Below are 12,747 nucleotides of genomic sequence, written 5' to 3' on the forward strand. Positions count from 1 at the left end.
ACAGACAATATTAGATATCTTATGCTTTTAAGAAATCGGGCTTTTTTAAAATATGAATTGGAAAAAACAGTAAATAGTTGGGATAACTATCACCAATTTCGGAACCAAGTTACAAGAGCTTTTGAGCGAGAAGTACTACCTTAATTACTCGAATTTCTGGTTATATGTCCTCAACTGCTTGGAAAAAATAAGAAATTTTCGTAAAAAATGGCTCTAACTCTTAATCTCAAGAAAAAATTTTCCATAGTGTCACCTTAGAATTTTATTTGGAAATTCTGTACCCTAATCAATTTGAAAATAATCTAATTTTTCTTAGAAAGGTCAAATTTTATAGGAATTTAAATATTTTTTTAATTTTTGATAAGAGCTATAAATTTCTATGCTTACCCCTTAAAAAGACGTTAAAATTTTATTTTTTAATATATTTTATCTATGAAATGGATTGGAATTATAATTTACAAATTCGGTTTCCTAATTAATTTAAATTGACTAACTTACTTGACATTCTCACTTCTAGAAAACTAATGCAAATATACCTATTTTCCTAAAACTATTTGCAAATCATGAAAACTTATTCGCAAATATCTAAAACAAAGAAAAAATTTATTCCGTTGAGAAGAATTTTGAAATGATTGGAATAAAGGAAGAATTACCTTATATTCCCAAAAAAACATGCAAAATTATTGCCGATTGCTGAATGACTTAAAAACGTTTTCAAGAAATGTGAAAAATACAAAATGTTGCCTGGAATAGATAGAATAAATATTACTTTAAATGTCTAAAAGAGATTGAAAAATTATTTGTCAACTCATAAAAAAATCAATGGGTAACTAAAGATTCTACGGTCATCTTCCACTAAATTTATTTAAAAATTATTAATCCGACATGTTTCGGACATATAACATGTCTATCATCAGGAATAACAAATTAAGGGGTTCCGTCAATACATCTTACAGATCTAGTGCCTCGGACAAGGTTAAAAGGTTAAAACGGATTAAGATACACGAGAATGGGACCAAACATGGACTTACTAAAATTACATTATTACGATAATACGATAATTGTTTTGTAAACAAGAACTGAGAACAAAAAAAAAGTTTTTTTTCTCTGCAAGAATGGACTACTTCGTCAACTCGTAAAAAAATGCCTTGAATAAAATAAAATATTACTTTTGAAACTAAGTCTCTAAACAAACTTTAAGTCACTTCAAATGCCTGGAATAACATTTTGAGTAAAATTATGTAAATGAGCAGTAATGTAAAATTACAAAAAAAATTGTCACTAATATTTAGTAAAATTAGAGAGAACTCCTAAGTGCACTTTTTGTCAACCATTTTTTCTCAAATATTTTTGTAAACTGGAATTTTATTTCGTGTAAAATTTACAGTAATTTAGCGTATATATTATGGGTTTTTAAATAATTATTCAACATATTTACTATGTAATAAATTTTTTTTTTGTGATTTCTAATAAATGACTAATAATAATCCCTTGTTTTATTTTTAATTTCTCATTTTTAAGAACTATTAAAATTTGTTTTTGAGTGATATTTTTAGACTTCTTTCTCTAATATTTCCACTCGTCGCTTCATTTTTTTATTATGTTTTTTTTAGTTCTTTGTTTTCAATAGTAAGCCTTTTGATAGATTTGTTCTGTGTCGCCATAATATGTTAAAGAATTTTCCATGTCTATAAATTTCTTATTTAGATATTTAATATTCGCTGGATTTTTCACAGAGATATCGAAAAATCAAAAAATAATTAATCAATAATGAAGAAACAGTCTATTAACAAAAAAAAAACAATAACAATAAATAGAGGATTTTTTTTAACATGGAATCAAACCTTGAGGCGTATATCTGGTACCATTCTGAAATCTTTTATCCCCTGATCACTAACATACAATAATCGTTATATTATTTTTTAAAGAATTTCCAATGTCTTAATTCATAACCGATGCCTCATTAACCATCGCAAAGAACATTATCGTTTCTCCCATTCAGCTCATGTTCACAACGTATAACGTTTAAAAGCAAAAAAAAAGGTTGTTTACATTATGTTATCATCTACTCCACGCGTCCCTGTCCTGCATACCTAAACTGCTCTCCCATCTCCCTCTCCCAATGAACAAATCTGTTATTAATCGTTGAAAATAAACCCCAGTTTAGTGAGAGCAATGAAATTTAAACTTTTTCGAAGGCAGGAATAATTTTTCTTAATTAATTATGTTTGTTTTGCGAGCCGGGAGGGTAGGGGTGGGGTGGGTGACTTAAGGGCAGGCCAGGAACAAGAAAATGGACTTGTGGAAATGACACAGGCGAGGCGGTTCACCGCAACCGAACTGGTGTCATCGGCAGGGATCGTGGTAGACATCAACAGGACCGGACTGTATTTTAAAAAAAATTACATATGTTTATAACTCAATATAAATAAAATAAAACTAACTTGCTATATTTTTTTAAAGAATTTTGAAGTGTGTTTTAAGTATTTGAAGACGGATATAATTGGCGTTTAACACAAGTTGTGACTAAGAAAAAAAGTCGTCTTTATTTAAGATACACACCTCTCAGAGTAACGGCGAAGTTTAACTTATAGTTACTCTTTCACCTAACTGCCTGTACTACTTAATTAGTCAGTATCATCAAGAAAACTGGGAAAAAAATTAACTCATACGTATACAGCCCATTCTCTTAGGATTAGAAAAGTTGGTTTTTCAGTCTGGTCCAAACCTAGATTCCTTTAAGAAATTATAACTAGTTACCACGTTATAAAAAAACTTCTTTGAAAAATGGAAGTCGATAACAAGGCATAGTTAATAGATAAGTTTCTTCCTTAAACATACTGATGTTGATGTCCTAACAATCTTCATGATAAATAATAAAGTATGTGTAACTTTACTGTATTTAATATTCTCAACTAGCTTGACTCATTTATTTTATTTAAAATATGGCCATATTTCCTCAAATTGTATATGAAGATACTGTAACCATGTACAAATTATTATATGAGAAGCACGTCTGCGGAGTCGTCTGTGAAAATCCTTTTTCTGACTAAAACGAGAAATCAAAGATTTGTAACATATATTGGTCCTAAATTTTACAATATTCTTCTTCTATTAGACGGGATATTATAAAATCTATTTATTAAAAAAAATTTTATTATATTTAAGTGAAGACTTTGATATGTTTGCTAACATCTTGGACAGGTCATAAAAATTCATTTCAGGTTTATACTAAACAAATTAGGTGTATAAGTCATCAATTGTTAATAAATAAGTTTTATATAGTGGTTAGAATTAGAAAATTAATATAATTAGTGGTGGATATGCGATTGCTGTAAGGTTCTCTTGTACACACACAGATATACATATATGTAGGTGAACAATTATTATTTATGTAATTATTTTCTGTAATATCTACAGGGTGTTCCTTAAAGACATGCTCATATTTAAGGGGGTGATTCCTGGACCCATTTTAAGAAAAAAAGTTCCTATACGTCCCAAACGTCTTAACTTTGGAGGGTATTAAATTTTTCAAAAAAAAATCAGTTTTTTAATAATAACCTTAACTATATTGTAGAAATTTTTATGAAATTTGGTACAAACAGGGTGTTTTAGAACTATGGGATCAAACTTCTAGGGATTGTTAAGTGCAACAGTAGAATCCATTTAAGTATAGGAACTCATGTCCGGAAATGTGTCACTACGCCACTACGGCCCTAAGACGCCTTTAAATTTAGAAAAAATATTAATTACCTAAATAGGATCTGATGCATTTATTTTTACCTTTTGTATATGACACCATCACAATAATTGTTCAAAATATGTTCCTCCAACCTCAATACACCGATTTAAACGCCGCACATGATTTCGGCGGACTACACTAAAAATTTGATCCTCGTCTTGAATTATTTCAAATGCTGCTGTTATTCGTTCAATTAAGTCTAGCTCTGATTCTACTGGAGTTTCGTAGACTAAAGACTTTACATGTCCCCACAAGAAAAAATCGAGCGACGTTAAATCGGGTGACCTAGGAGGCCAAGAAACTGCTCCACCTCTGGCAATCCAACGGTGCCCAAACCGCAGAGCCAAATACTCGCGTACTTGTACAGCAAAGTGAGTCGGCGCTCCATCATGCTGAAACCACATTTGCTGTCTAACGTTTAGTGGAACATTTTCAAGAGTTCTGGAAGAACTTTCTCCACGAAACGCAGATAAAGAGGTCCTGTTAACCGTTCCGGTAGAAGGTATGGCCCAATTAAATAATCATCAACAATGCCTGCTCATACGTTGACAGACCAACGATTCTGATGTTTTTTTGGAAAAATTGCATAAGGATTTTCTTCGTCTCTTGTGAAAGAGGCTTCATCGGTCCACAAAACATATCGTAAAAAATTTGGTTGTGCAATGATGTGATCCAGAAGCCATCGACAAAATTAAACTCTGAAATGAAAATCGGCTGCAGTCATACTTTGAACTTTCTGGAAGTGCTAAGGATGGAGTTGTTGCTCGTGTAGTACCCGCCAGACAGAAGCGTTACGCGTATTCATATTCTTAGCGACGTCACGTGTGCTATTTGATGGTTTATCGGCAACTCGCTGAAGCACCTCTTCTTCAAATTCGACCGTTCTTACGGTTCGAGCAACACCAGTATCATGCATCTTGGTCTTGAACATGCCTGTCTCAGCGAGCCGCCAATGAACCGCAATAAACTGTTTGTATCCAGAATGCTGTCGTTCGGGATAACGTTCATGATACAACCGCGCAGTTTGTTGCTCCGTATGCCAAATGCATATCCGTCAATTCTTGATTGGTAAAGTTTTCCATTAGCAATAAATGTTTAAAAATTGTAAGCTATAAAATTTTTAAACATGACATTAAGAATTGACATTGATAAGGGTTGATTTTAAACAATTGTTGTTATGGTATCATGTACAAAAGGTAAAAATAAATGCAGCAGATCCTATTTAGGTAATTATGTTTTTTATAAATTTTAACGCGTCTTAGGGCCGTAGTGGCGTAGTGACATATTTCCGTTAGTTCTGAAACACCCTGTATATTCCATGCATCGAGAAGCATTTTTTGATGTACAAAAAGAAATATTTTCTCTGCCAGTGGCGTCCCTACAGGTCTTCTATTGAATATTTTTATGAAAAAAATACTACGTCAAACAACAAACATTTTCACACCGCATCAAATTTTGAGGGAAATAAAATTGTTTTTATTTTTTTAAGCGAAAACCATGCGTTGGCAGAAAAAAAACCAGAGAGATCAAATTTGCTAAAAAATAATTGAGGATTTTAAGAATAATTTTTGTTTTAAGAAAAAGCAGTGGCGTAATATTTTTTTCACTATAAGTATTTAATAGAAGGGTCGCCACTGGCAGAGAAAAAATTCTTTTTTGCACATCAAAAAATGCGTCTTGATGCATTGAATATAACATAGTACATGTACAATGTACATACATAGTATAATATAGTACATGTACTAAGTTTCATAAAAATGTTTACAACGTTGTTTAAGTTATTATTAAAAAACTGATTTTTTTTGAAAACTTTAACACCCTGTATCTCAAAAGTTAAGACGTTTAGGACATAATTATGTTTATAGGAACTTTTTTTCTTAAAATGGGTCTAGAAATCACTTTCTTAAATATTAGCACATCTTTAAGGAACACCCTGTATATATATACAATATTGCAGTAGTTAAAGACTAATGATATCAAAGACTCACAAAGTTTTTTCCTCATAAACTGATTTGCATAAAGTCCCTTAATTTTTATATATATTTTTTGGAGAAGATTTCTAAATGCTCTTTAACTCTTAGATCCAAGGTTCGAGGTTCTTTGCACATTTTGAGAATATAATATTTCAATCATTAAAAAAAAAAATATTATGTAAAAAACATATCACTATTTCGCAATAGGCTTATTGGCTTTTGTGCATAATTTTTTAAATAAAAATCAAAATAAAGTTATATTACATTGTAGATATGCCGAATATTCGTGTAAAGAACTATTCTAAAAAATAGGGAAAATGGGAAAAAAATATTGCAGATTCTTGGACTGCCAAAAATTTTCTGGATAAAATCAAAAGTTACTTAAAATAAATCCCTGAGACACGTTGAAAAATTATTTTTGAACTTGTGAGAAAAATAAAAAATGCCTAAATTCCGCTTAAAAGCTTTGAACATTTAGTGCATAATTAATTAATCTTTAATAACTGGAACAGCATTTTTTGCCCCAAATTATGTAAAATTACAAAAAAATTATTACCTTTTATATTTTATATTGCCATTATCTTGATATCTGAGTATTATTTCGTATAAAACTTAAAAAGGGTGCGTTTTTACACGAAATTTAACTCTAGTTTGCACAATGACTTATCTAGGAAATTATTGCAAAAGGAGTTACAAACTTTTTTGTAATTTTACTAAATATTGGTAATAATTTTTTTGTAATGATTATATAATTTGATGAAAAAATGTTGTTCCAGGTAATAGAGCTTTTTCTATGCTCAAAGCTTTTAAAGAGCATTTTTTTATTTTATTCCAGGCATTTTTTTTCACGAGTTCAAAAGTTATTTTTCAACGTCTTTCAGGGATTTAAAGTAACTTATTGGCATTCCAATAATTTGAAGTATTTTTTTCCATTTTTTGGAATATTTTTTTTACGTCATTTAGGAATTTGCAATACTTTTTAATATTGAGGTGGTTTTCCATTTTATTGAGGCAAAATCTTCTCAAAAAAAAGCAATTTTCCTTCGTTTCAGACTTTTGGAAAATATTTCTTTTATGTTTCCATGATTTAAAAATAATTTAAAATAGGGATATTTGCATGAATTTTCTACAAAAAGTGGGTGAAAAACTAACGTAAAAATGTCAAGTAAGTTACTTGATTTAGATTGATTAGAGTAACGAAATTGTAAATTATAATTCAAGGCTTTTTATGGATAGTGGAAAATTTTTTTTCATAGGGCTAGCGGGTAAATTTATAGCCATTATCAAATATTTAATAAAATATATAAATTCCTATAAAATTTGACCTTAATAGGCTAAATTAGACTGTTAGAGTTATAAGGCAGCACATTTTCAAATAAAATTATAATGTGAGTCGGGACCACCTTAATAATAAAATGTACTGAGAAAATTGCTATTTTCTTTTGAGATAAATGAGAAAATTCATTGTTTTTGTCGAAAATAATTTTTGACGCCTTTCCTACAGTTAGAACAATTTTTTTCGATAATTCCTTATTTATTCCTGGCAGTTGAAACAATTTCCAATATTGTTATATGTTAAAGTCAATTTATGTTACGTCTACATGTCGGTAGGCTTTTAAAGGCATTTTTTATTTTGTTCTAGGCAATAATTTTTATTAATGCTATGAAATAAATTATCTTAACTTAGCTTATATTAAACATATCTTTTAGTATTAATTTAGCGTATTTTGTATTATATTGCTATATCTTTCGGGCATTCGATGTAATTTTTAATCTTTTAGGGATGGAAAATAGTTTTTTGTCATTTTTATAGGTTTCCAAAGCAGTTTTTTATGCCATAAACTAATTTTCCACTTTATATCCATTTGCCATGTTTTTAAAATTAAACTTTAAAGCATTAGAAGATATTTTAGCTTTCTGCTGTCGTGCATTGGTAGTAAATGAAAAAAAAGTTAGTAATATTACCCCTGTTAGAAACTTCTAGACTCCATTTTAGCACTATATAAGAAAATAATGCTGGTTTTATTTTGTTAATAATAAATAATGAATATCAAGGTTTAACTTAATCCATTGCATTTAAAAAAATACTTATCTCGTATAAAAATATAATCCATTAAATGAATGAATATAATATCAACAGAAAATCTCTTTGTAAAATGACGTTTTGCAGTATTATATGCATGATCAATAAAATTATAAAATTTACATAAAAGTTTTTATCAATATTTTGTTTTTTTTTTGGACACTGATAATTTTATAACAAACAATAAAATTTTTCTATTATCCGCAAAAGCAGGCTTTTATTTCATTTAAAATTTACAATATATTTAGTGTATCTGAATTTTTAACATAGTTACATTGCAATTTTGGTGTATAATTTAGATAAAATAAATTGAATATGAGATTTACAAAATATTTTATATACAAAGCAATAATAACTGTAATAAAATATTCATACATATACGCTGCAAGTAATAATAATTAAATTTTAAGAATCTCCCACGTTTTATCAATTTTCTAAAGAAATGGTGTAAAATGTATAGAAAAGTATTATATGCATGATTAATAAAATCATGTAAATTTACATCAGTATAAGTTTTGTTTAAAAGTTATTATCATTATTTTGTAAAATTGTTCCATAAATTTATGCAAATTTTTTTTTAATTTCATGTAAAATTTACTATAAATTTGAACTATTGTTACATAAATATTTACAATGTAATGTATTGTAATTTCTATGAAATACTAAAATAATTTGAATAAAATAAATTTTGCAAAAAAACCTATAATAAGATATTTACATAATCTATAAATTCTTTGCAAGAATAGAAAGAAAAATTAAATTTTACGTTAGTTTAGCTCCTTAGCAAATGCTATAAAATTACGTGGTCACGTAAATGTAATTGACAATTTAAAATCAAATTATATAAATTCATATCAGTAAATTTCATAGTCCTATGGCTGAAACCTTTGTAGTGACACTCAAATAACAATATATGGGTAAAACTGTTTTGTGATTTAAGTACAATGATATTTACTAAATACTTGTACAAATACAACAAGACTTATAATAAAACGATGAATAAAACAAGTTTAAGGACTTAAATATTGCAAAACTCCATTTTACCTGCGACTGCTCTATGAAGAAAAGTTTCTTCTAAATCCACAAAGCAGTGCATTTATTAGCATACTGCCATTCTAACAACTTTCTATGCGCATTTGTGTTTACAATGAATTATATAACTCGAAAGTGGATGCATTATTGAACGTCAGTGATGAAACAAGCAGATTTAACACTCTATAAACAACGTTATTGTTATGGGCCCCACCACTGTTTTATGAGAGAGTGCATAAACGCGGTTATTAAAAGAACAAGTATAGTCGCTTCGCTCCTATACTTTTGGTCCGTGGGGACCAGTTTGGAACCTTTAGGTCTTGTTTGTGAATGGCTATAAAGGAATTCTTAAAAAAAAAACCAAAATTGTCAGGTGTACCAACGTTTATATGCCAAGGAAAGAGATGACCAGTGGTTGGGGTATCATGCTTCAAAGAACCATAATTTGTTATATAGTCGCGTTGTGTTAGTATACTATCTTATATTTCAAATATCTGTCGAAGTATATTAATTGTATTCTAAATAAAGCCTGAATACCAAATTCGAGCAGAATCGGACCAATAGCTAAAAAGTTACGGTAGTCATGTGACCTAGGCTGACTCAAATGTCAGTTATCTGTCATAATTTATTCCTTGTATCCTAAAGAAACCATAAATACCAAATTCAGAGAGAAGTTCCCATAAGGGTCTATTTATTGAAATAGAACAAACAGGGATTTTACGTCGATTTGTTTTAATTTTCCTTTTTGTTTTGAAATATAATAGTAATAAAATATCAAAAGAATTGACAGGAGGAGAATAAGAAATAAAAGAAACCATCAACGAATCGAATCGAAGCTATAGAAGTCGAGATATTAGTAAAAATGTGAAAAAAAATAAAAGAAAACTCGTTTTTTTTCCACGGTACCATTTTTTTTCTTAAAATGATAATTGACAAATTATAATGCAAGCCCTAAGTTGGCAATTTCCAGTAAAAAAAACCCAAGAAAAAAAAATTTTTTTTTTGCTCCAAAATCGAAAGGGGTATAGCCATGAAAAATTGTGAAAAAATGGTTTTTATTTTTTTCTAACTAAACTATAACTCTAACAACTTTTTGCCTTAAACAAAAGTTCTAGGGAATATTACGAGGTATTCGAATTTAAAAACTAATTGATTATAGCTATCACAGATTCGGAGAAAATTGTAAAAAACTATAATTCATAAATATCGAATTATCAAGAGCCCTATGAAAAAATTTCATTTTTTTATTTTTCTATCAGGTACTACTTCAGGATACCTTTCAAAAAGGTTATTATCGATTTGACTCTAAAATGAACAGAAAACCTATTTATTTGCATTTATCGATTTTCGAACAAAACCGGGCCCAAAATTAAAATTTTTTCAAAACATGCTCCAAATTCCAAATTTCTTTTTTCTGGCTAAAGACCATTCAAAAAGGAATGAAAAAGCTTAATGACAAAAATTTTCAAAATCTATAATAATGCTACAATATTATGAAAGAAGATAAGTTCCCTTTAAAGCATATCCAACCGATGATTTTTTAATTTGTTTTTCAAAGGCAAATCTAAGAAACAATTAAGTTAAAAGCAATAGGGTACTACAAAATATTATCTATAAATATATACATATAATCTAATAGGAAATTTCAATCAAATCGGACGAATACGAAAGAAATTTTGATAGTCACGTGACTTAAAAACGCAATATTTTAAAAATTTGTAAAAATTCAATAATGGCATCCTAATAAAACTCTAAATACCAAATTTCAACCCAATCGGATCAATAGCAAAAGAATTATCAAAGTCACGTGACTTTGATATAATTATAATTATAAAATATAATTTGACAATTATCTGTTAAAATTTATTAATTGTGTCCTAAATAAAGCATAAATACCAAATTTGAACCCAATCGGACTCATAGCAAAAAAGTTACAATAGTCACGTGACCCGGAAGTCAAATGTCAAATATCTGTCAAAAATTAATAATTGCATCCTAAATAAAGCCCAAATACCAAATTTGAACCCAATCAGACCAATAGCAAAAAAGTTACGATAGTCACGTGACCTGGAAGTCAAATGTCAAATATCTATGAAAAATTAATAATTGCATCCTAAATAAACCCCAAATACCAAATTTCATTCAAATCGGACAAATAGGAAGAAAGTTAAGGTAGTCACGTGACCCTAAAACATAGTCATGTCAAATATCTGTAAAAATTTATTAATCTTATCCGAAATAGGTACTAGGTACCAAATTTCAACCAAATCGCACCAATACCAAAAAAGTTATGATACTCGACTAACCTTAAAAATCAATAATTTCAAAAATTTTTTATTTATAACCCAAAAGCAATGTTTAAGAATTATTAACATTTATTAATAATAAACTAAATAGTAAAAGCTCACCTAATATCTAAATTTTTATTTTAAATTAAATAGATCATTACGACTGACCCGTGTATATATTCGAATAATTTTAATAAAATAATCGGGCAAATTTCATTTCGTCTCACCCCGGTATAAAACCACTGACTTTTCAAAAAAACGGCATTTTTCGAAGACGTCAAAATGTTTGCCAAATTTTCCTGGCCGCAATACACAATTTCCCCAATTGATATGCACAGATTCGGAAAGCCCATTCATTTTCTGATTCGGTGCTTCCTTTCCCTGATCGTTTCCGGTTCATTTTCATTCATAATTTTACAAAAAACCCAACCAAGTCCCGGCCACCTGTTACGAGCAAAAAATTTGTAACCACAATGCGTCAAAGTATTGTTCCCACTAGCCATTTCATCAGAGTTTAGGTTGACACCTCCAATTACCTGCAAAAACGCAAAAAAATGGACTTTTTTCATAAAATCGCATTTTTCGGGTACTTGTACTATCGCTGGAACCCTGAAATTTTAGTATGTGTTGTAAAACAAAATTTCGGATCTTTTAGACGATGTCTGATCTTTTCACCATGTACAGGGACGCGGCAAATGAATTAAACGCGAAAATTCGAATTGCTCAGAACCTATTAAAGTTGGAAGATTGTAATTTTACACAAATAATGGGGTTATTAAAGTATTTAATGCCTGAGAATATAAATTGTCCAGGTGCAACCACTAAAAAGTTATTAAATAAAATGTGATTTTCGGGTCGGACCTTCATGGGTAAAGTTCATTATTGCTCACCCTGTATGGTTCCCAAAAATTTCGGTTATATGGCATATAAAAGGTAAAGGATGAAGTTATTTTTTGAAAAAAAAAATTTTCCCAAAATAAGTATCGTTTGGCGGAAAATCCTAAAAAACTGAAAATGCCAGAACTCGTAAAATAAATTTTTTACAAAAAAAAGCTCCAAGTATGTCAAATCTCTTATAAAACGAAGTCTTTTCGCCGAAACACTTTTTTTATAAAAATTTTTTTTTAGCCTCTGGAGAAGTTTGAATTTTTTTTTTAGTCACTTTTGTTCGCTTATAACAACTCACCCTGTATACCGATCTGGCCCAAAAAGTATACAGTTCTTAAGCCCCCACCGACCCTTATGTCTTAAAAATTTAAAGTTTTTTAAAGGCTTTTTATTTGAGTTCTCGCGTCTGAAAGGAATTTGACCCGTTTTTTTACGAATTTTTGACTTTGAGACAGTACCGCTCCGTTTGGTGGTACCGGAAAAAAAAATCGTTTACGGATCCATCATTCTCAATGTATTGAGAGACCCTATGCCAAATTTCATCGTTTCGCTAACCATACAGCCAAAGATATGAATTTTTATTTCCAAAAAAACACGATTTTTCGGGCCCGACCTCGCGTGCATAATATAGTCTGCGACTATATAACAAGTATAGTCGCTTCGCTCCTATACTTTTGGTCCGTGGGGACCAGTTTGGAACCTTTAAGTCTTGTCTGTGAATGGCTATAAAGGAATTCTTAA

The 12,747-nt window shown here is 29.5% G+C and overlaps 1 protein-coding gene across 7 annotated transcripts in view; it reads right to left on the reverse strand.

The window, feature by feature from the left end:
* The window catches only part of LOC126748603 (lachesin-like), a 184,703-nt gene that overhangs the window by 38,886 nt on the left and 133,070 nt on the right, over positions 1–12,747 (reverse strand). For 2 of the 7 annotated variants that reach the window (XM_050457952.1, XM_050457950.1), the window contains exon 1: positions 8,843–9,086. The exons of the other annotated variants lie outside the window; for them this stretch is intronic. In XM_050457952.1, coding sequence (XP_050313909.1) covers positions 8,843–8,894 — 52 coding nt within the window. In that variant the 5' untranslated portion in view covers positions 8,895–9,086. Of the gene's footprint in view, positions 1–8,842; positions 9,087–12,747 lie in introns of those variants that run through there. 7 annotated transcript variants of the gene reach the window in all.

Source organism: Anthonomus grandis, chromosome 22 (assembly GCF_022605725.1).
Source record: "Anthonomus grandis grandis chromosome 22, icAntGran1.3, whole genome shotgun sequence".
Taxonomy (NCBI): domain Eukaryota; kingdom Metazoa; phylum Arthropoda; class Insecta; order Coleoptera; family Curculionidae; genus Anthonomus; species Anthonomus grandis.